The 27,808-nt window shown below is 41.9% G+C and overlaps 4 protein-coding genes and 1 pseudogene across 5 annotated transcripts; 3 read left to right on the plus strand and 2 right to left on the minus strand.

The window, feature by feature from the left end:
* Window positions 1–234: 234 nt before the first annotated feature.
* LOC135676297 (phosphoenolpyruvate carboxylase 2-like) lies at window positions 235–8,089 on the minus strand. Its single transcript, XM_065187321.1, has 10 exons — window positions 7,608–8,089; window positions 6,741–7,132; window positions 6,379–6,463; window positions 5,223–5,445; window positions 4,934–5,037; window positions 4,729–4,816; window positions 3,661–3,815; window positions 2,089–3,087; window positions 1,052–1,438; window positions 235–783 (listed from the first exon to the last, which is right to left on the minus strand). Exons 1-10 carry the CDS (start codon window positions 7,773–7,775, stop codon window positions 490–492), a joined length of 2,895 nt encoding a protein of 964 aa, XP_065043393.1. The 5' UTR covers window positions 7,776–8,089; the 3' UTR covers window positions 235–489.
* Window positions 8,090–11,812: 3,723 nt separating this feature from the next.
* LOC135676299 (EP1-like glycoprotein 2) lies at window positions 11,813–13,262 on the plus strand. Its single transcript, XM_065187323.1, has one exon. The coding sequence runs from the start codon at window positions 11,870–11,872 to the stop codon at window positions 13,172–13,174; it is 1,305 nt and encodes a 434-aa protein (XP_065043395.1). The 5' UTR covers window positions 11,813–11,869; the 3' UTR covers window positions 13,175–13,262.
* Window positions 13,263–13,429: 167 nt separating this feature from the next.
* LOC103987815 (peroxisome biogenesis protein 7) lies at window positions 13,430–19,249 on the plus strand. Of its 2 annotated transcripts, none has more exons than XM_065187324.1 (2): window positions 13,430–14,644; window positions 18,863–19,249. In XM_065187324.1, exon 1 carries the CDS (start codon window positions 13,549–13,551, stop codon window positions 14,503–14,505), a length of 957 nt encoding a protein of 318 aa, XP_065043396.1. In that variant the 5' UTR covers window positions 13,430–13,548; the 3' UTR covers window positions 14,506–14,644; window positions 18,863–19,249. The 2 variants fall into 2 exon arrangements, with proteins under 2 accessions (XP_065043396.1, XP_065043397.1); XM_065187325.1 differs by lacking the exon at window positions 18,863–19,249 and adding an exon at window positions 18,230–18,572.
* Window positions 19,250–19,637: 388 nt separating this feature from the next.
* Window positions 19,638–23,082, plus strand: LOC135676298 (cysteine protease XCP1-like). Its single transcript, XM_065187322.1, has 5 exons — window positions 19,638–20,335; window positions 20,884–21,116; window positions 21,205–21,342; window positions 21,456–21,935; window positions 22,851–23,082. The coding sequence occupies exons 1-5, from the start codon at window positions 19,861–19,863 to the stop codon at window positions 22,944–22,946; spliced, it is 1,422 nt and encodes a 473-aa protein (XP_065043394.1). The 5' UTR covers window positions 19,638–19,860; the 3' UTR covers window positions 22,947–23,082.
* LOC135677438 (peptide-N4-(N-acetyl-beta-glucosaminyl)asparagine amidase A-like) lies at window positions 21,673–26,350 on the minus strand (annotated as a pseudogene).
* Between the last annotated feature and the right edge of the window lie 1,458 nt (window positions 26,351–27,808).

The following is a 27,808-nucleotide window of genomic DNA, read 5'->3' on the forward strand; positions in this document are numbered from 1 at the left end:
AGGTCAAGAGGGCGTTGCTTCGCGGAGAAGTAGAAGCCGTTGCATCTGTCCGTGATCGACACGATAGTTGGTTAAGGATAATAAACCAGTTCGAAGAGACCACCGAAAATGGACACGTCCTTAAGAAGCTTTTGCGGGAACAAGAAGCAAAGTAGATGCGTTCTTTGGTGTCACGTTGCGTGCACGTGATTCTCGGTATATTAAATGTATCCTCTGCACAAATAGCAAATCGTATACCGCGAACACAAAATCGATTGAAGAAAGTTACAGGGAGAAACACTGAGATTACCAACAGAACTAACTTCGAACATACAATAGATAGTTTGGCATGTCTAAGTTTTAGCCAGAGAGAAGGTTTCTTTCTCTGTTATTTATAATAAGGAAGGCGAAAAACAATAGCCAACTGCATCAGGCATTTACTAACTCAACTCGTTGCAAAAGCCACCACACATGATGCTGCTACTAGAAAGGAACAGTGGATAGATAGATCTATCCGGTGTTCCTCATGCCGGCAGCGATGCCCTTCATCGTCAAGATGAGGGTGTCTTCGAGCCCAGGGGCATATTCACTGGCTGGATTCAATTTCACCAGATCGGCGGCTGGATCGTCAGAATCGACATCCTTCAATATGTGAGGCTTCACATTTATGATGAAGTCAGGATCCCTCATTCGCTTCAGTGTATATGCTTGACAAACATTTAGAGTCGTTATATAGGCATGGCGCAGCCGCAGTCGTTGTTTCAGATAAGGATCACCTTCAAGAAGATCCCTGTGACCAGCAACCTGCAAAAGTTTGCAGAGGTCGTGTTTCAGGATCAGAAAATTGTACGAAATCGATAAGACTAATGGAGAAGCCACTGTATGTACCAAATTTCCTGTTGTTTTATTGGTATTACTTACCCAACAGCACAGGTAGATTAAGTTAGTTTATCCTATGTTCTTATTTTTCTTTCTTAAGTTCGTTTATAAATGAGCAAATGAACAAGGACATACCACAACATTATAGCATTTCCTTCGACCTAATCAACATAAACAGAGAAGTAGAGCTCACCTGAAGAAGAAGCTGTTTTGTCTCTTCATAGTTGGCCCTTAGTCGCTCCCCAAATGGCCATAACGCCTCAGAAACAAGCAATTTGTCGTAGATAGCAGCTATTCCTGGATCTCCCTTAGCAAAGACCATCTCAACCAAATCTATTGTAACCCTAAAAAAGGGCCACTCCTTATACATCTCCTTTAGCATCTGAAGATTTCTGATATCCTTGTGCATGACATGCTTGAAAGCTGCACCAAAGCCTAGCCATACAGGAAGATGAAACCTTGTCTGGGTCCAAGCAAAAATCCATGGAATTGCTCGAAGTGATTCTATTCCCCCACTAGGCTTCCGTTTTGATGGACGACTACCAATGTTCATCCTACCATATTCTGTCTCAGGTGTGGCCTGTAAATTACAAGAAGAAAGATTTACATCATGACAGCAATATTCACTGTTTTATGTGAACTGGGCCAAAATAAACATGTGAAATCATGCCATCTAATGTTGACCAAAATTTGAAATTCTATTGGACCGTAGATAATAATAGGCATTTGAAATTTTGAAGAAGGTAGGGGGAATGCATGATACAATCAAAAACCAAGCCTGGATATTAACTAAGCGAAGAAAAGAATAATAACATTACCAGAATTTACATTGTCAAACAAGGGGAATCTGGATAACAGAATTCTTCTAAAATTGTCTACAATGTCTTCTCAAGGATGAGTCATATCTCAGTCCAAGGCTCCAAATACTGATTTTAACCGGTCAGACCAAGGACAATTACTGGTATACCCATACTGTAACGGTCCAAACAGTTGCTAAAACCAGTATTAGACCAGGATTAAAATCCTTGCTTTAAACATTTTACTATGAATTAGAGAAATGCGGAATGAATAATAGTATTTGCAAAACCAAGTAAACTAGCAGGAGTTCAAAGACACAGCTTCATGATAGTTAACACACATACATTCTAAGCTAAGGCTTTTTGTTTTTCATCCATTATTGGCTAAATATTACTTCTGCAGCAGCATAAATATAGAAAAAAGACTACTTACCAGTCGGAAATATTCAACAAAACGAGGTTCCTTGAAAACTATTGAGCGATACTCCTCTGTGGCCACTACAGTCATCTCATCCATCAGAGCACGCCATTCTGGCTTAGGTGGAATTGGAGGGTGCATACCATGTTCAAGAGTAGCAGCTGTAAATCGTTGAAGTGTTCTAAAGCATAAATGCTCCTCCCCAAATGACTGTTCAATTACTTCACCTTGAATTGTCACACGAAATGATCCATTAATTGTTTCTGGTGGCTGAGACAATATAGCAAGATGTGTAGGGCCACCTCCTCTTCCAACAGTCCCACCTCGACCATGAAACATTGTCAATTTCACACCATATTGCTTAGCAACCTTGACAAGCTCCTCTTGAGCTTTATATAACTGCCAAGCTGCAGAAAGACGACCAGCATCCTTCCCTGAATCAGAATAACCAATCATGACTTCCTGCTTTCCGCTGATCCTGTTCATGTACCAATCTATTGAAAACAATCGGGCTAAAGCTGCAGGAGCAGCCTCAAGATCTGCAAGTTTTTCAAATAATGGGACAACTCTTAGTGGTTTCTTCACACGACACTCACGTTGCAAGAGCTCCACAGCGAGCACATCTGATGGAGCAGTTGCCATTGAGATGATATAAGCCCCAAAACTATCAGAAGGAAGTTCTGCAATAACATGTAATGTCTGCAAAACATCGGCAATTTCCTCTGTTTGTGGAAGGTCAGGACCAAATAGAGGGCGCTTGCCTCTTAGTTCACATAACAACCAGTCCTGGCGTTTTTCTTCAGACCAATCATGGTATGATCCAATTCCAAGATAATTTGTAATTGCATCAAGCACATCAGTGTGCCTATCAGATTCTTGCCTAATATCAAGTCTCACAAGAGAAAGGCCAAATGTGGATACTTGGCGCAAGAAGTCAAGAAGGCTTCCATCAGCAATAGGTCTATCGCCACAAGAGCAGAGTGACCTGTAACAGAGCTCAAGGGGTTCCAGAAGCTACAAAAGGAAATAAATTGTACTGAGAAGATAATACATGATGACTATCTAAAAGAAACCAAAACATCTACATGCATATATAAACAAGAGTCATCTGAACATGCATGCAAGTGTACATGTAGTCATGTGTGAAGATAAGATGGAAATATTCTGATAAAAAAGGCTGCCAACTGCATGAGGCTACTGCCAATGCTGGAGGATCTGGAAAGGCATGACTGTCTGCAGTTTTATTTCCACGAGTCTATCTCATTTTTCAACTCAATGATTCCATATTGTAATGGAGCAACTTTATGGATCAAATTTCACACTCCTAAAACTTAGTATGAGTAACCACGTTGCTTAGATGAAATGCAAAAAGCTTCAAACATGTGTTTACAAATATAGTCGTAGCAAGGTTCTGAAATGGAACCTATTTAGAACTTTTCTCTTCTACATGAACAAAACAAACTTAAAGATATTGTTCAAATTCAAATGATTAGACAACTAATGGAATCTTCTTCCTAGACCTTTTTTGCTCAAAGTTTGTGAAAGATTTGACAACTATCCAGACAAGCAAAAGATTTGACAGATAACCTGCTCAACGTTTGTAAAAGTTGCATCCTCTGATATGTCTGAAATTCCATTTGTTAACAAATGGCGAGAACGTTCACGTGTATTATACAGCTTATCCCTCACATCGCCAAGTATAACACGATATGGCTCACTAGGTGGAACTTGTTTCCAGAATTCTGCATCAAAATTGAAAATTATCAGACTAGAACAATTCAAGCCCCATCCTAACAGACTGAACAATTCCAAGCAATACTTCGGTTCAAATATCTTTCCAGTGTCTCTGTTTAAATTGTACAAAATAAAAGGAATGGATGTTCTAATGAAAATTAGTTATATGATAGAAAAAGAGAGTTATGCACTTTCCTCGGATAAATAAACAAAAGAAGGTAGATCAGAATTTAAATTCAAACCAGGATGTTTTATGAATGCTGTTCAATCTTATCATCAATAAAATAAAGTGCCTAGCCAACCATAGAGGAAGAATACCTAGACTAAGTATTTTTGTATAAACCCACAAAATTGTATAAAACGTATCAAAACAGTATATCAAAACTTGTAGCCAATGACTACTCCTTGTAATAGTATGAAAGTACATTTTAAACTCTATTACTATTTTACAGAGGGCAGAGATATATATATATATATATATAGATAGATAGATAGAGAGAGAGAGAGAGAGAGAGAGAGAGGAGCTAGAGCATGTTAACTAAGAGGGTATATTAGCTCGATTTGTGTTTAATCCCATATTATAATTTCTATTATTATTTCAAAACACTTTTGCAAAACATGCTTCTTATCTTAGCTAAAACAACGACATCAATAGTTGCTTTAGGTCTGAATTAAACTACATTTTAAACTCTTACACATATAGAGATGCAAAATGATATGCTCTTCCACACAAAAAAAAGGGCAACACTAAGAGAAATATTATAGGAGTTAATATATATTGTTCCCAGAAAAGCAGCAAATGACATCAAATGAAACTTGAGGAATATTAGGTTCAGTTCCAAGTCAAAGCAATGAATTAGAGTAAGAAAATGATAACCATACTTTACAGTTCATTTATGACTTGCTGTATACTGAGTATACCTATATAGTGCTTTGCATCTTTCTTTGTCGACTGGTGAAGTTCATTTGCTCGTTCTCGAAGTTCATTGGAGCAGCGCCACATAGATAACTACAACATTTTTAAAAAAGGTTAGCAGCATGGAAGGTAAAGAAAAACACTTCCTCAACTGAATGTTACACCAGCAGAGATAGGATAGGATGGTTTATACTTTGTAGTTTGTAGTACCTCAAACATCAAATCTTCTATCTGAGAATAGTACAAGCTTGCAGCTATCATTCTAGCCAACAAGCATACATCCCTTGTGACCTCTGGAGTAACTCTGGGATTTCCTGCATCATATACACAAACATATTATCACATAAATATTAATATATTCCCACACTAGTGCTGTATTTTCCTAAAGAGTTCTTACTCTGTTGTAAATGATCATATAGTAGGCATAAGAAAACTATACACAGATATTCTATGCAAGAGAATAACAACTTTAAGCAGATATCTTCAGAACATATTATACCATCACGATCCCCGCCCATCCAGGAAGAAAACTGAATGAGAGGAGCATTATAAGGGACACGCTCATTTATTCCGATGTTCTTCAGAGCTGTATCAACACGACGCAAAAATTTTGGTACACCTTTCCAAATTGTTTCGTGGAAGTAGCTCATTCCGGCACGCATCTCATCTTGTGGAGTGGGAGGTGTTCTTCGTATTTCATCAGTTCGAAATGCAGCTTGAATCTGCAAACAGACAAAAGGAAAGCTGTAGCAATAAGCATATCATGAGGCCTCAGCCTTTACTTTTTTCTGCTCTCATTAACAATATTATGTTCCTTTCTTATCTTCTCAGACGCCTTTGGAGAAGCCCAGGAGGTAAGTTTCCACTTTCATGTTCCATCTAACTACATATACTTGCTATGAGATTGGAGAAAAAAACTCTTTAGTGGCCATTACCAGTCCTATACATTTATGGCTATAGCTTGACGGAACTAAATGAGAAGGTTCATTTGTCTTAGACAAGGTCATAAGCATCAATAGGAGATAACTCTGAAAGTGAGCATTTAAGAAAAATATTAGTCTTATAAAGCTTAGTAGTATAGAAGAGTTAAGCTATAAATTGGTATAGTACACTATTTAAAGGAAAAGATCTCCAATGGTCATTCCAAATATATTAAACCAATATCTTGAATAGCCATACTTAAAACTGATCTAACTAAAAGAAAGGAATCCATTCAAAATTTGTTTCTTAGCCTCAAGAAGATTCAATAAGATTCATACATTCATGCACAGCTTCATATATCTAACAACTAGAACATACGACAGACCTTATCTAGAAGCTGATGAGAGAGTTATAATACAACGTGTTGTTGGCTTCACTTAGAAACAAAGCTAACCAGGCCATAGCTAATTAACAATTGGATTATGTACAAGTTCATTAAATATCAATATCACAAATTCATTGGACAACAATAAGATTTCGTTCCCTGGTACAATGGCAAGGTTACTCCTTTGTGACCTGGGAAACAAGGGTTCGAGTCACGGCAACAACCTCTTTAAATATTTAAATATAAGGCTGCATACATTGGCCCTCCCCATACCCCGTATTGGCGGGAGCCTCGTGTACTGGGCACGCCCTTATTACTACATAACGAAGGAGTTATACAACCAAGTTACCTCTCTCTGAAGAGCTTCATCGAGCTCATGCTGATCATCAGGAGTTATATCCTTGGCTGTCAGTTGTGTCAAGCAATTCCTTATCCTGTATGTCAAATATTGTAAATAGAAAAAGTTAATAATATTTGCTGAACCACATAAGAGTACTTATGCCACCTGTAGTAAAAACTGAACTGGCTGATCACAAAACATGTGAATGAGTCTATGGTGATTGTCACAGAGGAGACAAACGCATACAAGAAATTTTCAAATATGAGTATGTCTAACAAGCACATTAGGAGCAAAATGTCTGATATTGTCATGAGAATGGATTTTCTAAAGAAAATTGTCTCAGGTATATCGCCAAGAGCTTTTAAAAAGACCTGCCATGTTTCTGAAGCAGTGATCTCCTGATTGATTGTGTTGGATGTGCAGTTAAAACCAGATCAACTGTCTGGTTCTTCAGAGCATCAAAGACCTCCACTGGTGATTTATGCAGTTGCTCGACAAGCCTTTTAAGAGTCTCTTCGATGTCGGATTCAGTGGTTGCATTACTTTCATCCACAAAATCTCCCTTTTTCAGCTTGTTCCTCCTGCGGTGGGCAATCTGAACCTCCTCAGCCAGATTGCCCAAGTTGAGCATGTGGGAGAAGGAGCTGGCCACCAAGATAGAGTCCCCAGGGTCCAGACTCATCAGCACATGCCCCAGTTCATCCAGCTTACTCAGGTCACGTGTCCCTTCGTACTTAGCAGATATCTCATAGCACTCTTGAACCTACAGAGTAAATGCAAAATCTATATTGCAGATCGGAATAGCTAGAACACAAAACAGATAGGCATAAATGGATTCACCAAAGCTTCACAAAAATGAATTATGAGTACAATGTGAGATCTAAAAAATATCTGTATCATCTTTCTGAAGAACTAACAAAAACACACAATTCTTATGCATTGATCTACAAAGAGCAACCATTTAATTATAAATGTATATACTTTTTTTCCTTCTTTAGGGTTGCATCTCCGAACTAAAGAATCTCACAAAACTCGTAAAGAAAAGGGCTGCCGCAGATCGAAATTAACGCTTAAACAAATAGTAAGAATGCGTTTTACTTGACAATCTGAAGCATCGACGATTATAAAGATCGAAAGCCTCCACGGCAGATCAAGAAAACACCTCGAAACAAGATTCGACCTTTCCGATGAATAACAACTCAAAACAGTTGTACAGAAATTGACAAGAATTTGGGTACCGTGTCCCTCAGATCTTCGCCGTGCAAGCTCTGGAGGATGTCGAGGAAGCGATCCACGAGAAGCGCATCGTACTCCACCAACTTATCATCCTCGGAGACCTTCCCCGGCGCCAGAAGCCTCAGCTGCGCGTCGATGGACGCATGCCTCTCCATCGAATAACGCGACATCTATCCCAGACCTCACACCTAATCCTTCGCTCCCACAGCCCTCCCGATACACCTACAAACGTTATTGAAAGAAACAAAGATCGAATGGCACGAGAAGCTCGCCTGTGGTGGGGCAAATGGCGGAAAACAGGAGCAAATTCGCTCCGCACGTCCTTCGATGCCCACCACCGGATCCGAAGAGAACAAAGACTTGATCTTTATGTGGTTTTCTGCTGCTTCAACTCTTGTAGGTCATCAAAGATGGAAAGAGAGAATGAGCGAGAACAACGATCGGCTTTGGTTCACTGAATGGCCGGCGTCGTCGTATGTAAAGGTGTGCGATTTGACCACCTTTTATGCTGGCCATATTCGAACTCGGAATCTTCGTAGCCGTCAAGCTTTCGTTTAGATCCAGTCAGAATATCCAGTGACCGACCCAAAAGCTGTTGAGCGCCCGCTACAACCTAAACTGCCATTATTAATAATAATAATATTATTATTATTATTATTATTATTATTATTATATATATATATATATATATATATATAGGGACAGTGTTCTTTTATTTTGATAGAGAAATATCATGCCTTTGACCTCAACAATGCATCAAGAGAATGACATTTGGAACAATAGAGTTATTAATGGTCTCATAATATTTAGACTTAATGCACCATTATAAGAATAATTATGATCGAATAACTCACTTAATCATCCTTGATCTCTAATTACATTTCTGATTCTCACAATTGTATTTTTGGATCTCATAATCATTTATGACGTCATCAAAACCTCATGTACACTGCTACTTGGCATTTGATAAGATTTATCTTCATATTCGATATTGAACTGAATAACTCGATCACATTTATTGATTTTGTCGAGTCTCTACAAACACTTTCACCTCTCACTTTCACCTCTCACTTACCTATGACATTTATTGATTAGATCTGAATTATTGTTCATATCGGACAAATAAAATCTGAATTAATATATTTTTTAATCCAAAATCATTACTTAGGCATATGATTTCTCTATCGACTCTGTCCTCATACGACAATATGATGTGTCAATTACCTCATGAAAATTGCAGGTGAACTCACTTTTTATGTAGTTTATGTTGCTCGATCTGATGGAGGCAAATCTTGGACTTTCATGGCCAAAAACATTATGACAAACCCTGAAGTCTTTCTACCACTCGAGACCAAGTGTTACTAAGCTTATCATCTTTGCAATGGCCAGTAAAAAAATGACTCCCACTTGGTCATGTTATGGTGGAATCTGGTCACATGTACATCACCTGTACCTAATCGGAAGCATATGCATAAGCCAAATCACGGGACATGTCATGTTCTCCTGCCCTACACTGTCATGTCGTGATAGGTCACACTAACTTGCAATACTATTCGAAGAGTTGATGGTTTTGTGTTGTGGTTTCAGGTTGGCATGATGGTGTGGTGATCAAATAAATGGTTCTCGATTTGGATCAACATGAGCACAACTCCTTAAACAATGCAACCTTTTCATGTCCACTCTTCTCCTTCGTTGCTAGGAATAATAGTATTTCTCGATAGAAATGGAGTAGGGCTTTGTTAGGTAGATTGGATTCTTAATTACAGCAACATTATTTATAGTACAGTGGAGCTGGGTGTTGTTTTATTGGCAATAGCAGGTGATATTTAATCGAGTATGCGTGCATATAATAAATGGGCACACTCCTCCATAGTTATTCAAGTAATTAAAGCATGAATTAGATTCATGTACGTATATATAGTATGCTTATATTTGATGTGGCAGGAACAAGACACTATTAACAGTTTGCCAGTGTTATATACTTCGTGTTTGATCTGTGTTTGACGTGATCTCAAAGATTTAAGCTGCTACTTTACCACTGTTGTCAATTCACCTGAGTGCTCAGCAATGATAATATGACACATGTAATAATATAAAGAAAGATCAAGGATATATAAGACTATTATTATTAGCATGAGTTTTGTATTGATACATTATAAGATATTCTGCGAAGATTTTATTGGGATTTACATAGTTGAACCATAATTATTTGTAGTGGTTCTTTTACCATTGCGATTCTTGTAAGGTCGATCCAAGTCCACTGGGCGCTGGGTCTGGGAATCCACGTCCGCGAGAATGCCACCCTCACCGTCGGCCGCGTTGTTTGTTCCACCGGCACCGCCAACATAGGCGTCGTCGGCCTCGAGATCACCGTGCAAGGCAACAGCGTGCTCTACGACTCGAAACGGCGGTTCGTGTGGCAGAACTTCGACTAGCTCACCGACACGCTTATGGTAGGCCAGTCCCTGCGCGTCGGCGGCAGCGCGTCCGATGGCAACTTGGGCAAGTACAGCCTCGTCATGGAATCGCACGTGCTGGCTTTGTACATCAACGGCGTCACCACGAACCCGCTCCCTTACTACTACTACTCCGACGGCATGTTTGGAATCGCCGAGAGGCTAACTCATGTAACTTTTACATCGTCGCCGCCGATCGGTAACGCAACCTCCTACGAGCTGTCGTTGGTGACGAACTCCGGCTAACTCAAGTACGGCAGCCGCCTATCGTTTTTCCGGGAGCCGACGGCAACCTGGCTACCGGGACTGGGGCCTGGGAGACGACCTTCGCCTTCTTCTCCAACGAGATCGGGACGCTGAGCGCGTGCGCGCTGCCGAGCAGGTACGACGACTTCGGGGTCTGCGAGAACGAGATGTGCGTGGCTTACCCCTCACGGAAGGGAATGTGAGGGTGGAGCAGGAGCTGTGCGGGGCCAAAGCTGGGCGACTGCAGCAAAGATGTGGACTACTACGAGGAGGGGAGGGGGACGGTGGAGCTGCAGGAATGAATGCAAGAGGAGGTGCAGCGGCGACTGCAAGCGTCTAGGGTTCCCGTACCGGAAGGAGCTCGCTACTGTGCCTGGGACATCGGCCAAAGTCTCGACGGCGTCTCATTCGGTCTATGTCAAGTTAATGCCCATGCTTGTTTGTCCACAAGAACGATGAATGAATAAAGCTGCCAGTTCAAGTGAGCCCCACCAGAACTTGATCTTATCCGGTGCTTCGTACTCAGCACGAGCACTTGGCCGATAACACGGTGCCGTGTTTCCTCATCTCAGCACAAGTGGCTTGATGGAAACCAGCTCACGAAGAAGAGATCATTGCTGCTTTATCATTAAAAGAACACCCTATTGCCATTACTAAAACTAATGTCTCTCCGTCTTTTCTCTTTCTTGGAATTTTTGGTACAGACAGTACCAATAACGAATCATTCGATTATGTGGTTTCCAGGTGTATTTTTATTAAGTATATCCAATCTATATTGTCCTACCTCTATATAATTTGACCTGCACCTCTGGAAGCCCTTATTTGTGAATGGATTTTGTGGTGGATGAGGAAGATCATGCCGTCTATACTAACTCGAGTCGCCAAGAATCACATGCTTATGATGTATTTTGCAGGCTTTCAACTGAGAATAAAGCCTAATGAATGAATCAACGAGTTACTCTGAAGCAGGAGCTTGAAATCATGCCAACTCCGAGGCTGTGTGTGTCTGGGTGAAGCGTCTGTCGACTGTCGGTGCGCAACTTGGCGACGTTTTGTCGCCGCCCATGTGCCTGTCATTTTCCGACGATCCAATCTATCCTTCATAGAATGAACTCCCTCTCCGTGGAGAAAGGCACCATCTCAGAGTTGAAGAATGCAGTAAATGATGTATCCAAAGCAGCACACAGGACCTTCCAACACAGCTTGGAATACGCCTTTCTTAGCGTCCACCTACTTCATAAGGGCCACATTAATGAAGACCCTCCAATGTGACCCTTGTTTTGGCTCCCCACAGTTCCTGACTATGACTAAAGCTTTCATTGTTGACCTGTTGCTGCGTTAGGATAAGCTGTACGTCTCTGACCGACAGTGTCAAATCAGATCTAGGCTTGGTCAAAGTTGGACTGACTTCACTGTTACAATGGAAAAAGTAATGCAGCAAATGGATAATGGCGAGAGGATAACTCTACTTATGACATCCTTTATATGGAAGCAGGAACACCCATATGCTCACATATCACCAATAGGCGGACAGAGCCTTCTCTTCCACTCTCACAGATCTCATGGCTGTTCCATTTATACCTCCTTCCTTTTCCTCTGTGTCTCTGTGTCTCTGTCTTCTTCTTCTTCTTGCTTCTGCTACCAGACAAACTCGAGGCCAAAAGGTGGAAACCTTCACTTATGTCAACGAAGGCGAGTTCGGACCTTACATCACTGAGTACGACGCCAGCTATCGCGTGCTTCCCATCGCCAGCTCCCCCTTCCAGTTCGCCTTCTACAACACCACCCCCGACGCCTTCTACCTCGCCCTCCGCATGGGCACCGTGCGCTCCGAGTCCATCCTCCGATGGGTCTGGGAAGCCAACCGCGGCCGCCCGGTCCGAGAGAACGCCACCTTCTCGCTTCTCCCCAGCGGCAACCTCGTCCTCGCCGAGGCCGACGGCCGGGTCGTCTGGACCACTAACACCGCCAACAAAGGCGTCGTCGGGCTTAAGGTCCTCCCCAACGGAAACGTGGTCCTTTACGACGTCAAGGGCCGCTTCGTGTGGCAAAGCTTCGACTACCCCACCGACACGCTCCTGGTCGGCCAGTCGCTCCGCCTCCGTGGCCCCAACAAGCTCGTAAGCCGGAAGTCAGCCGTCGACGGCTCCTTCGGCATCTACAGCCTTGTGTTCGGACCCGGAGGGATCACAATGTACATCAACAGCGTCGCCTCCAAACCGCTTGCTTACTATAACTACTCCGACGGCTTACTTAGCTTCTCCGGTCCCGGGGATTCCGTGACGTTCGTCTGCGAACCGGAAACAGAGGACAATTTCGCCTGGGAGTGCAAGCTAATCATAAACTTGTCGAGGCCTAAGTACAACGCTACCTTATCGTTCCTGAGGTTGGACATCGACGGCAATTTAGCCGTCTACACGTACTACGACCCGGTGGACTACCGGGCATGGGAGAAGACATTCGCCTTCTTCTCCGACGAAAAGGGGTGGCTGAACGGCTGCGGGCTGACGAGCAAGTGCGGCGCCTTCGGGGTGTGCGAGGACGAGATGTGCGTCGCGTGCCCGTCCAAGGACGGGCTACTGGGGTGGAGCACGAGCTGCGCGACTCCGAGCCTGGCGGCATGCAAGGAAGGGGTGACGCCCAAGTACTATAAGGTGGAAGGGGTGGAGAACTTCTTGAGCACGTACAGCGACGGCGAGGGGGCGCAGAAGCTGGAGGAATGCAAGAGGAGATGTAGCATGGACTGCAAGTGCCAAGGGTTCTTGTACTGGGAGAAGGACTCCAGGTGCTGGCTCGCGCCGCTGCTGGGGACGCTGAGCAAGGTCTCGAACTCATCCCATGTGGCCTATGTCAAGTACTTGAAGTAGATGGAGAACGCGTCCTGTGTCTGGGTTTGCCGATGCGGTCTTTATCTGCATCAATCAATAATTACGTGGTCAATCAATACTTGCCGTACAGATCTAATATTGGTGGCCCAATTAAAATATAAAAGCAGCCCATTGGGCTCTATCATGTCTACCGACTCGATGTTGATCCAAAAGGGTTTTCTTTTTTTCTCTGCTCGTCTTCTATTTTCTCTATTTATGTTATTATCTATAGAAAAAGCCCTCGAGTCTTCTCCAATAAATCTCTTTATTACCGCCGCCTCTTCTCTCTCATCTCGAGGGAGAGGAGGTGAGAGAGAGAGAGGAGAGAGAGAGAGAATTCCACGAGTAGACGAAGTAGGGAGGATCGATCGGCGATGCCGGTGTTCAAGACGCCCTTCAGCGGCTACGCGGTGCGGTTCAGCCCCTTTTATGAGGGCCGCCTTCTCGTCGCCACTTCCCAAAACTTCGGCATCCTCGGCAACGGCCGCCTCCATGTCCTTGACCTGCTTCCCTCTCCCGGCGCCCCCGGTATCTCCGAGGTGGCCGCCTTCGACACCGCCGACGGCGTCTACGACTGCTGCTGGTCCGAGTCGCATGACTCCCTTGCCGTCTCCGCCGTGGCCGACGGCTCCCTCAAGCTGTGGGATGCCTCCCTGCCGCCCTCCGCCAACCCGGTGCGCTCGTTCCGCGAGCACTCCCGCGAGGCCCACTCCGTGGACTGGAATCCCGTTCGCCGCGACTCCTTCCTCTCCGCATCGTGGGACGACTCCCTCAAGCTCTGGACCCTTGATCGCCCCGCCAGCCTCCGCACCTTCCGCGAGCACTCCTACTGCGTCTACTCCGTTGCCTGGAGTCCCCGCCACGCCGATGTGTTCGCCTCTGCCTCCGGCGATCGCACCGTCCGCGTCTGGGACGTCCGCGAACCCGTCTCCACCCTCGTCATCCCTGCTCACGATCACGAGATCCTCTCCTGCGACTGGAACAAGTACGATGAGTGCTGCCTCGCCACCGCCTCGGTGGATAAGACCATCCGCGTCTGGGACATCCGCGCCACCCGGGCGCCCCTGGCTAACCTCGCCGGCCACGGCTACGCGGTCCGCCGAATTCGCTTCTCTCCCCACAGGGAGAGTGTCCTTCTCTCCTGCTCCTATGACATGACCGTGTGTATGTGGGATTACCGGGCGGAGGACGCCCTCATCGCGAGGTACGACCACCACACAGAGTTCGCAGTCGGGATCGACATGAGTGTTCTTGTCGAGGGCCTGATTGCGAGCACTGGGTGGGACGAGGTTGTCTATGTCTGGCAGCACGGGACTGACCCCAGAGCTTGAGAGCAGCTTCTTGATCTCTGGTTTCTGTGAGGGGGTAGCTTACGTTCGTGTCTGCATTTTTACTCATCTGCGAAGCTTCATCAAGGATAATAAAGAAGATGAACAGGAGGACATTGCCAACCAAAACAATATCAGTTGGGTATGTTAATCTTAGTCACAATTATGTCAAAGGATAGTTAAAATGCTGCAGGTATTATGTTCTGAGGGAATAATTGGTTGTTCAATTGTGTTTGTTCTGCCATAAATTCATATCATTTTCGGTTTAACCCCAACCAAAGTATTAATACTTTGCCCAATTTTATGCCTTTTTTTATAGTGTCTTTAAGCTGTTGAAACTGTGACATTGCATGGACTTCCACAAATTCTTGGCAACTTGGGTCACTACATCATAGTATTTGTTAGTTTTGCAATAGTTGAGAAATAAGCTTGTAATTATCTTCTAGTGTCCACTTGTGTTCCATACACTTGTTCACTTCTGTATTTTTCTTCCCGTGATTCATGATGTTAGACTGCTATCTAAGTGGCTAGTAGTATTTCTTTATTTTCTTCTAAATATTAGAAGATCTTGTTTTGACATATTTCATATGGAGGTTGTATGTAGTCTTTCAAATTTGTGAGTGCCTTGCTGTCGAAGTATACTAAGTGATGCTTTTTCTCATACTTGTATTTTGAATTCTGTTCGACTCTGTAGCTACCATCCCAGGATTTTGCCACCATGAACTTAATATTTTTTTTATGCTGAATATCTAGGTCATTTGCAAATACAGTTTAGGTCTAAAGCCTTGTGTCTATAATTTTTAGCTCATAAACTTTGATGGTAGCATAGTTACACCTCAGCACCTATGATATGACCATATACTTTTCCCTTGGCTTAATATAGTTTTGTACTTCTTTTGATATGTGCATCTGTATTCTTTTCTCTTTGTCAGTTGATGTGTATGTGTATAAGTTCTAAAAATATTAATGAAAAGTTAGTTCTGATGCAGAATGATATAAAAAGAAAAATTCAATCTACGGGAGTTACTGAGAAATTTCATTACAATTTTCAACAGGATGTATGGAAAAAGTTTGATTAGATGCAGAATGATATAAGATGAAACATTCTGTTAACAATAGATACTGGGAAATTTCAATTCATTTTTTTAAGTGGATGCATGAACATCACTTTTCGGTAATTAGCATTGTCTGGTTTAAGTTCTGCTAAAAGCTCTTATGTTACTTGATAATAGTGATTGAGAGAGATTTACTGTGATTTAAAAACGTAACAAATTATGTTTTTACATATTGTGTTCTTTCATCTTCGTTAGCTATCTTTGGCACAAAAGATTCCAGTGCAGTTCTCTTTTTTCTTTTCTTAGTGAGAGAGGAAGGCGGAAGGGGAGGGAGGAGATTGTACAAATGGGAGTCCATAGGAGAGTGTTGTTAAGTGTGAGAAAGGGTAGGAGTCCATAGGAGAGTGGATGCATCTTGAACTCGTGGAAGAACACCCTGAAGAGACAGGGATAACCTAGTTCAAAGGAATTCCAATTCTTTCATCACTTTGCAACAAATTAACTTAACAACACTATGTCTCATGTGCTTACGAAGATGTTGAGTCCTTTTTATATGTAGAATGTATTTAGAAGTGATCAGTCAAATTTCCTTTACATGTCAATTTTCTGAGCCATCCCAGTACTTCAGGTTCATATATTCTATGTAAACTGGAACTCAAGTGTCTTGGTATTTGACCTCTGCATGATTGTTGGCTTTGCATACAGATCTCAGAGGTAGGACGAAACTCAATGTAGCCAACCCCAAACAAGGATATTATGTCTTAATGCTTATCGTAGTTTTATGAATTTTTGGATAGTCAAAAGTCATTGACGTGGAGTTTTCTAAAGCCAAATCAAATGAATCTCTTTCGCATTTCCTAGTATTTGACTGCAACTTGTGCTCTGGACCTCCTTTTTTTATTCTTCCACAGGAAGATTCTTTATAGTTCTAAATCCTTCTTTTCATACATTCTTGACTCCGTCGGTTTATGTTTTTACTCTTCTTCTGCTAAGCCCACGGTAACTGGTGATGGTGGAATATGTGCTGACTATTTAAGTTTTAAATAGCAACCTTGGACTTGTAACTCTTGAAAAAAAAAAGAGTAAAGCCTTCTGGTTATAGCCCTGACAATGCAGAATAATCATGAATTGCACTATCTGATGAAATATTAACATATTTGCCTTGTTCATGTGTTAAGTCTGTCCTTATGTCTCTTAAGGAAATATTGTTTAATAATGCCTATATTATGTCTCCATAATGATTCTAGGGCGAATTCTTGGAAAAAGCCTTACTTTGGATTTTTTTCCATAGAGCGCCCATGGTTGCTTGAAAAGATCATTTTGCCTTGTAACTTCGAAAATTTCTATCGTAGCCTCAGCCCTAGCCGTGCCTCTACTCGTGCTTGGCCACTTGGCTCGTCAACCCTTGTCGTGGTTGGCCGTGGCCCTTGCGTAGAGGCACAAGCGGCCAAGGGAAGGGAGGGGGTGGTCGGCGTTACTAGCCCATGCGCGGATACACAGGCGGCTAGGGGATGGGAGGGGGGCAGTCAGTTGGGCCAGCCTATGCATGGAGGCGTAGGCGACGAGGAGAAGGGAGGGGGGCGGTCAGTTGGGCCAGCCTATGCATGGAGGCGTAGGCGACGAGGGGAAGGGAGGGGGGCGGTCGGCTTTACTAGCCCGTGCGCAAAGGTGCAGGCGGCCATGGTAGGGAAGGGGGGTCGGTGGGGTTGTCAGGCGCACGGCAGCCGACGAAGCGAAGGCACAACCAGGCATGGACGGAGGCGCAGCAGAGGGCAATGATCAATAGGGGCAGAATGATTATTTTTGAAAAAGTGGTGCCCTGCAGGAATTTTTCAAGCTTGGGGTGCTCTCCATGAAAAACCTAAAGTTAAAGTTAAGAGCTTTTTCCGACAATTCGCCCTTGATTCTATTTATTTTTATATTCATTATATATGTGTATCTCAAACTTAGTGCCCTGCAGAAACATGTCATCAATCCATATTTCGCTACTTTCATGTATCTTTTTTATCCTGCTGTTGTCAACCAAATAGTTTAGCAGTTCCTCATCAAATACAACAGGGTTTCACACATGGAACTTCTTCCCAGTTAGGCAAAAGGCAAACCGTACCACAAACTTGTTGGCCTAAATTAAATTTCTAGAACTGTACTCAAGAAAGTTAGGTGATCTGATACCCAAGAAGACTTTTAAGGCACACTTGGAGTTTAGTGCCTTACAATTGTGATGGTCTCCCCTATTTATAGAACTGACAATGTTTGTATACAAAGAATTCAAGTGGCAACATCTCACTACTGGTTTACTGTCATCTCTACAAAATCATGTAGATCTGTCCACAATATCCAAGTCCTAAAGAATTCTAGTATGACATTCCTCCAGATATCCAAGTTGTAGAAAATTCTAATATCCTACATGATGATCATGCACTTAGTAGACCTGTATGTGAGGTGCACAAAGGACAACTTATTTACTGGATTATAGTACACTGTTGATGGACACCTTTCATTGTTGCATCTTCTTGTTATTATTGCACAATCAAAAATTAAATTTGATACCAATGCTTCTGATTACTAATAGAACTCTGCATGATGTATGAAAAATATTTGGTATACCTTGTTAAATAGTTCCTTGTTTTTTCAGTCACTCTGAGTTCCAATTCCGATGTGTCACTTTCCAGGTTTTATTTAATGGTACAGAAACTTGCTAGAAGTCGCTACCGCTGGTCCAAAATGATGCTCCACATGTTTCTAATGTACTGATTAAACTAAAAGTGCTACAGGGACACATGCATCATGCACACTATTTATGCTATGAGACATTTCTTACCCAGTAACCATCACACTCTGACATTGATGTGCTGAGTCATGTTTTGTTTCTTAAGCAGTACTGAGATGATCTCATTGGATAGGGTTGTTGTTACATATTACGTTCGGATTTTGATCATATTAGTATCGTGATCCTTTTACTTAAAAAAATTTATATAGTTATAAAAGTGAAACAAATGATCTTATTTTTTATAATTCCATCGACTGTACTGACGGAAAACATAACATGTGATATCATATGTTGGATGGATGTCAAACCAATGGGCAAAACAATCATTTCAACTTTTTTTTATTTTATTTCGTTTTAACTTTTTTCTTCAACTCTTCTTTTTTATTTTTTTTGCAGCTAGCTTGTTTCTTTTATTTGAGTTATTAAAAGAAAACTAGCTGCAGAAAACATGACTAAGGGATCGGCAAGCTTTATTTTGTGTGTCTTCTACATAGTTTTGAGATGATGAGGACATGAGCTTCTTGTCTTTTTATAGTATGTAGATTTGGTGTGCGACTGTTCCAAAGATAAATGAGGGTTCTATATTTGGAAAGCACAAAGGATGCAGGATGCGTTCCATGGTTGTTCTGGTTTTTTTTGGTGCTGCCATGGATTTACTTGCGGATGAGAGACAATTCCCCCGTGGAAGAGGAGTTGGCCTTCTCATCTAAGATTCTAACCGGCCTTCATCTTCATGTGGTTGTGGAATACATGTTTGGTGGGAGATGTTTCAAAGTGACACCCGATTAGGTGTTCATTATGAGTTGGCTATGTGTTGTCATTAAGCATCTCAAGTGACAGTTGTGGTTGATGCTGGTCAAGCTTCGAGACGGACTGTAACTCTCTATGAATGCATTCTAGCTATCAATGCATCGTTAATGCACTGTTGTTCGTTTCATGATACTTATTTACGGAAGAAACAAAATTAAAACGATGTATTTCTATGCATATTTGTTTACATATTTGCCATCGGACTCATACGATAGTAATCTGCAAGGCTTGGGTTGGTCTGATTTGATCCGGCTGAATCGTAAATCAAAACGATCGACCAAAACAAAACCAAATTGAAACTGTGATAAATTGGAAACATCACGGTTTGGTTTGTTGTATGGTTGGTTGCCCAAAGTTCGACTTCTCTCTCTATCGTACAGACTAGTGTGGGAACCTCACGGATGTGGATCATGGCATCCATGGAACAAATGATTGCTCAGCAAAGATGAATTCACAGCTGGGCTGCTGCATCAGTGGTCTCGACATTATCCATTTTCATATCTATTATCCCAACATTCGTAAACAGGTAGGTTTTGAAGGGTAGATCGCAGCATACTTCCTTCCGTAAGCATCATCGGTGCCATCTATTTCAAGGCTGAAGAAAGGTTCCAGCACGCTAACCAACTACCATTCAGACCACCACCGTCAACCACCTTTCACAGCATCAAACGTATATAAAAGCAAGCTTCGCAAGCTCCTCGTCCAAATAGGGCTTCCCACACGATGAAGGCCACTCTTGCTCTCCTCCTCTGCTTCTCAGCGGTAGCCCTCGTTTGGTGCCGTCTTCCCAGCGAATACGCCATCGTTGGGTACGAGCCTGGTCCTAATGCAACGGAACGCAGCTACGAGCTCTTCGAGCAGTGGTGCAGGGCGCATGGCAAGGTGTACATGCATCCAGCCGAGAAGGCTCGGAGGTTCGAGTACTTTCTCGCGAACCTCCGGTACGTCTTCGATAGGAACTCGAGGCGATCATCTTCGTCATCGAGCCACGGCCATGCAGTGGGTCTCAATAGGTTTGCTGATCTGAGCAACGAGGAGTTCAAGGCCGCGTATATGAGCAAGATAGGTAGGAAAAGAGAAGTAGAAATGAGCAGGGGAGGGGACATGGAGAAGACACGGGAGAGCTGCGACGCACCTGCCTCGTTAGATTGGAGGAAGAAGGGAGTCGTGACGGCAGTTAAAGATCAAGGATATTGTGGTAAGTGTGCTTAGATTTGCTCTTACCTTGGAGTATTCTCTTCTTTTAGAACATGTCCTACACTCGATTCAGGGAATTTGGGCTTCATCTCCATTTTGCCTGCAATCACCATAACAAGTTTATGAAACATAGTCAATAGAAGCATATAAAGTAGCCACTGATCGAGTCTGTTACGACTATTTCTTTCTGCAGCTTCATTCATTCAGTGCTTGTATATATATGTGTGTATGCAATGCAAAATTAAGACCACTGATAACAGTTAATCAAGAAGTTAGAGACAAGATATGTTTATGGAGCATGCACGCAGTTTTATGATGGTGTTTCAAAGAACTGAAAGCTAGCATAACACTTGTCAACTGATATGCTAATTTGATTGTCAACCATCTAACAAAGCAGATGTTACTATTTATCAGTAACTAGAAAGAAAATAATATATATATCATGGCTTAAAAGTTGGTTTAATGGATCAGATGGACATTATTCTCTATCATGACTTGTACAATTTTGTATAGGATATCTAATGGAATGGCCTTAAATTTCTGCTACAGGCAGCTGCTGGGCATTTTCTTCAACAGGGGCAATGGAAGGGATAAATGCAATCACTACAGGAGACCTTATCAGCCTCTCTGAACAAGAACTGATTGACTGTGATAAAACAAATGCAGGCTGTCAGGGAGGTTATATGGATTATGCATTTGAGTGGGTCGTAAAAAATAAGGGAATAGACACGGAGTCAAATTATCCTTACACAGGCCAGAATGAAGCATGTAACACCATAAAGGTACACAAATCATGACAAACATTCCAGTATCTGACTGTCGATTTCAGTGCTCAAAGCTCCTGACTCTGTGTTCACACAATCTCACTAGGAGAAAATAAAAGCGGTGACAATTGACGGATACCAAGATGTGACTCCAAATGAAGATGCTCTCCTCTGTGCTGTTCTTAAACAGCCTATCAGTGTGGGTATAGTTGGTTCATCACTGGATTTTCAACTATATGCAGGAGTAAGTAACTGGCCACAGAACTAGATGATCTATCTTTCTGCACTTGATTGTCAATACACTAATCCTCATGTTAACATATGCCTGCACTAACAAGAAAAATGTGAACTTTTTAGGGAATATATGATGGAGATTGCTCCAGCAATCCTGATGATATTGACCATGCAGTACTGATTGTTGGATATGGATCACAAGGCGATGTTGACTATTGGATTGTGAAAAATTCATGGGGAACAACCTGGGGAATGCAAGGATACATATACATCAGGATGAACACAGGATTACCTTATGGTGTTTGTGCCATAAATGCAATGGCTTCTTATCCAACCAAACAATCCACTTCTCCACCCCCGTTTCCGACACCTGCTGTGCCACCACCACCGCCTCTGCCGCCTCCACCTAGCCCTTCACCGGTTGTGTGCGGAGATATGTCATACTGCTCATCTGGAGAAACTTGCTGCTGCATATATGAATATTTCGGGTATTGCCTACTCTATGGTTGCTGTTCTTATGAGAATGCAGTATGCTGCACTGGGACTGATTACTGCTGTCCTCAAGACTATCCCATTTGTGGTGTACTTGGAATCTGCCTCCAGGTTAGCATATCCTTAGCTTCTTGATTCAGTAGTTAACTGATCAGTCAGAGCACTTAGCAAGTAGAGATCAGGTATCGATTTTGATAATCTAGTGAATCAAATATGGTATCAGTGTCCCAAGCGATACAGCTACCTGTATCATCCGGTACAAGAAAATGATACAAATCAGCACTTGACCATATAATCTGATACCAGTCATTTGTTGGATCGGTAAATATCGATTAGTACGTTACCAACCAATATTTGACCTTGGTAGCAACAAATAACTAACAAAGAATTTAAGTTAATAATTGATACACTTAACAGAAGACAGTAATAAACAACTAAATGGATCAATCAACGAAGGGACACTATCATGCAAGATTTGGTCATTGGTTGGAAGAACAATAAACAACCTCATTTACTAATGTGCCATATAAGCAAATGTTTGAATAGAAGATAGAAATATAAATTCTCAATATGTAAATCCTTAACTTTCTGCAACTTCTAAGACAAACATTGAGTTTTGTTGTTTCTATGTTTTCCATCATTGCAATGCCCCCTCCTCTCTTCTTTGTAAGTTCAATCTAGAGCTCATTCACATTTTAGGATTTCTTATTTGAATTTGAAAAATAATCCTTGGATAGCTTGTCAAGTGACAATGTATGCCGATTGCATTGTCATATACAATGAGCAATCTAATTCCTTCTGGGATATCCTTATCGATCAACTACCAATATGTAGTTCAAATTCTAGGAACTGAATTGAAACTACCACATACAAAAATTGTTATTATGGTTCTGAAATTTCGAATGCACACCATTTGCATATTATACATGTGTGATCACATATACTTGTTCACTTAGAGAATACTCTCTTCAGAAATTTAGTTCAATGTCAGCTTTTTCCTAAAGTTTTAACTTCCTTTTCTTGTAGAGCAATGGGAATGTCATGGGTGTAGCAGCAAAGAAATTAAAACTTGCCAAGCACAAGTTACCATGGACAAAGTTTGAAGAGGCAGCCAGCTTTTAGCCTTTGGTGCGGAGTAAGGTTGCACTTAAAATTTCAAGTTGAAGGCCAGATGAATGGAAGAGAAATGGACCAGAAGCTTTAAGTTGAATACTGTTGGATTCGTCTATGCATGGAGAATAAAATATGATTTTCATAATGCACCTTCTCAAATTTCCATAATAATCTGATTTCTTTTGACTGGTTTCTCATGATAAAGTTGATAAAATATGGAATGAGATCAGCTTTGTCGAATCCCTAGTGTCATGCTGCATTAAGTTATCTGTGAATTGCTTCACAAATAAAAAATAATAATGTTCATTTGTTTATCATAAGCACTCTGCTAAGAGAATGTATTGCAATTCATATGGTTCATTCATAAGCCATTTGTCAGTTTATTTATTATGTGATATGAACAGCTCAACCATCTTTATATCAGGCAACCATCTTTTTCAGGTTCAAAAGCTGAAAAAGTAGTCTAGACTTGAAAGGAATTCCATATCAGGCAAACATGATTTGATAGTAACGAGTGAAAATACACCTTGTTTTCAGAAGAATCTACAGTTTTCATCTAGTAGTTCTTTCCAACGAAGTATCATCATTTGCAGATTACTTTCTAAAGCACTTATAACAATGTTAGTCTGACATGTAAAGCACTTAGAGCAGTGTCTGACAATGTGATACCTCGCAACCACTTATGATACTCATTTTATAGAGATAAAAAAAGGAAACATAATTTAACTCATTGGACTAAAACTAGTACCTCTTGAAAGTCAAGTATACAATTAGAGTTTAGAAATAGCAACTATTATCTCTGAAAAAGGAATAAGATTTTGTTTGATGTCTATTGCTGCAATCTAGAATGTAAAAAAAACTCAGAGACATGAATGCAACTACAGATAAAGAAAATGGTTCAAACTCTGATAACATCAACAACGATCATAGGCAATTAAATGAAGCATGGAATCAAACATAAACACAGCCTTCGTGCTGTAAAATAAAGACCATAAAGTTTCATTTCCTAACTTACAGGCCTTTTGATGCAGCAGAAACGGGAAAACCCAAAATCTAAGGCAGTGGCCTCATAGAGCTTGAATTACTTTTATTGAGCAATGGAAGAATCAGCTAGGTTAAATATTTCAATCACCATTCTTCGACCTATACACTTCAGACGCCAGAAACTTCCCCATTGGAGAAGGAAGATATCAGTTAGAGAAGAACTCTATGCCTACTGGTGAGTTCTTGGAGCAAGCTTCCTCTGAATTATCATACAGAACACTGTAATTGCTGGTGCTCACATTCCTAAAACAGCAGCCATCAGTGCTTTCATATCTGCACACTTGCTGAGTGCTGGCTAAACCACTCTGTTACCAAATTCTCCTTCACACGCATATAGCCACTTTTGGTCTGCAGATTCTTCAAGGTGTATGTAAAACCAAATCTCTCCCCTGAAAACTTGTTCTCGTTGAATCCTAGTGATATACTTGCAGCCCGTTTATGAATCATTCACTCGGTCGATTGTCCCAGAGTCCACATACAGTGGGAAGCTGCGAAAAAATTGTCCGGAGTACAATACAGAAGATGGATGCTTGGTGTAGGTGCCATAGTTGAAATCGATGGTCTGATTGGTGTAGGTGCCATACAGAAGATGGATGGATGCTTCGTGTAGCTTTTGGAAGAAATGGGCGGTGATCTTCCCATAAGATGATTTCACCCATCCCGTCGAAGATATGTACCTGCTTGCGCTCGTCTTGAATCGTCCATCGAGATCCCTAAATTGGGAATCCGAAGATGGCACATACTCTGGTGCTTCATACTTGATCAAACTTCCGGAGGCATACGAGCTCTTCTCATCCAACCAGAGATGAAGATTGGCATCAACAAGCCAAACATTCAAAGCATCCGTGACGCCGAACCCGAATTCATGAGGTTTCCCATCCAAGATCCTCCCCAAGAAGGGGGTAATCTCGATGTCGTCGAACGATCCGAAGCCGGTGATGGGCCTCCAGAGCAGTGGGTGTCGATCACGGTGAACGGCCAAATGGCGCCGACGACATCGCCATCTAGGATGGCGGTGAAGACCCCGAAAGCCCCGTTTCCGGGCGGATCGGTGAGGTTGTTCTTGAATATACACATATCGGGGGGATTGGTGTACCAGAACTCATCTGCGGAGTGGAAAGACAGGAAAGCGTCCGTCGGTATCGCGAGCTTCATCGGCTGGACGTCGGTCGAGTTCTTGATCAAGAGTCACAGTCCATCGACCGGTGGCAAGCTCCGGGAGATCGGCAGGACCAGATCGGCCGGGGATGCGATCCCGACGACGGTGGGAGTCGAAGTAAAAGTGGAGGGAGATGATGACGTGGTATACGCCGGTGTAGGTGCCGTCGACGATGTTGCCGAGGTATACGGCGAGAGTATGGGGGCGGGCGAAGAGGGCGGTGAAGCAGGTGACGTCCTTGCAGACGGTCCAGACGATGCCTTTGGGGCGGGGGTTTGGTGGTACAGCTAATTAGTAACGGAGGGAGGTGTTGGTTGGCGGTGATGATAAGAGGAGGCAGATGTGGGCCCGCCAAGGGAAGCACGTTGATTGGTGGCCCTGAATACGAGCGAGCTGTTACGGAACGAAGTTGGAATGACGTTGGCGGTTTCAGGACCGTTGCGATTAATGAATAGTAAATTAGTTTTATTATTTTTTAAAGAGATTATCAATAAAAAAAATTATGAACACTAAGAAGGAATTTTAATTAGTAAGTTTCCTACTAATATATTTAGTTTTATAGGATGAGACTATGTTCATAGATAAATTAATATTTTTTATCGATGGTTTGGATATTTGATCTCATTATATATGTCACGTTTTAATTTATAAAAAATATTAAAAAATTAAAATTATTAAATTTATCATGTGATCTAGATTTTGATATAAAATATTCTCTAAATATCTTATATATATATATATATATATATATATATATATATAATCAATTAGAAAAAAATAATTTTCTTACGATATCTCTTTCATTTTAGTCTTAAACACCACTTGTCACTAACTTAGTATTAGAAGAATCGCATCGAGTATCCTAATTAACCTTCGTATTTTACACTAATTTAAGAATTTCAAATGCCTCCTAAGCATAATCAAATGGTTTAAATCTAAATTAGGTCTGAATTAAATCGAACTTATTCGATCATCACCACATATCCTCTCTATCAAATTCATAAAAGGATCATTGGCTTCAATCTTATTTCATCGACAGCAAGTTATGAATCCCTATAGGCCTTGAAACAACAAGTACTTGAAAGATCTCACTCCGATGCCCTGGAGTACTCAGAGCGGCTTTGCTGCTGCCATCTCCCTCCAACAACTGCATCTCAGGTTTCATGTGTTTTCTTCAGTCTCATGACCCTTCTCATTTACCGATCTCCATCTCAAGCTTAGCTGCAACTCGGGAGTCAAATCCTCCTCCATTGTTGTCATCCTCATCTTCTTTGCATCTTTCGCAGGCATTTCTACTTTCACCACTCGATGCTTTCGTGACTGCGAGCCAAGATGATCAGCCAGTGGAGGTTAGAATGCCAACATCGTGATGATAAAGATGAGTGGTTACCTCCAATTAAATTTTTAATAGACATGGAGAACAGTAATACTCGAACCAAAGGAAAAGATGATGTTACGTGTAGATCTAACTGTGTGACCAGTCATCTTACTCCGTACTCTGCATCGAGAGGACTGCAATATAAATGTTATGTCAGACCAGCTTCACTTGCTGTGGGATCTCTGTCCCTCTCTCTTATTAATGGAAGAATGCGTGACAGAAGTAATTCCTATGGTACAACTCCCATCCCGATGCATCTAATTCACAGTACACAAAACAGGAGCAGGACCGTCTGCTCTGCTCTGAGTCTTTATTCCCGAGTGTTCCGTTACCATCGCTTGTCTCCAAAAATACTTTCCCAAAGGTTCCTTTGGGACCAACTCCAGTATGGAGTTGGGTTGATTTGTCTACTACGCAGGAAATGGATGGGAGGAGATCTATCTGGTCGAGAAAACAAAGGCAGGAATCCACAGTGCAAGTGAACAACAAGAATCATCTGATGTGCTCGAATCTCTGGCTCTATTTCCCAGCACTGAAGTGGAATAGTAAACGATTCCTACCCAAAGTCAATCGTGTCGACTCTCAAATAAGCATCGAGATGTGTTGAGATCGATGATGAATCTAATTGGAATTGCATTGGTTGTCTTTTTATCTCCGGTGGCCTTTTCCGTGCAGCTTGAATAGGCAAGTCGACATCAAAGACGACCGGAAGAGTGCACGCCAGAAAATGATTAATCCATGTACAATCTGGGCATGCATGAGTGTCCTTTTAGCCTCATTCGAGAAGCTTACGCTTGCGTCTAATCTCTATAAATTAATGGACGAAGGTCACCTATTACAGTAGTTTGAAGTCTGAAGCTGATTGCTAGCTCTTAAGCCTTTCCTCCCAAATAAAGACGGAGATGAACTCATTAAGAAAATGATAGAAACTTGTCCTCGGTTCTATTCTGCAACTCCAAAAGTGGAAGCATCAAACTAGCAGATGGAAAACAAATAATAACAAGGCATCTCTTCGTCGGCTCAGTGGTTGTGATCGAATCACATATATTTATATGAAGTCATGTCAACTGGGAGAAGGCTACAAACGAGGTGTCATTCTTTACAGGAAGAAAGAAACAGCTGCGTAGTTTACAAGATCATAGAAGCTTGTAACACCGAGTCCATTAGGGTTGGCCAGGATATGTCATTCAAGTAATTCCAAATTCTTCACAGGAAGAACAATAATTTCTTGAGTTATTTGAAGCATTAATTTTTGTTTGATGCTTCTTCTTGCAAGAAGCTGTGGAAGAA

Source organism: Musa acuminata, chromosome BXJ1-6, assembly GCF_036884655.1.
Source record: "Musa acuminata AAA Group cultivar baxijiao chromosome BXJ1-6, Cavendish_Baxijiao_AAA, whole genome shotgun sequence".
NCBI classification, from domain to species: Eukaryota; Viridiplantae; Streptophyta; class Magnoliopsida; order Zingiberales; family Musaceae; genus Musa; species Musa acuminata.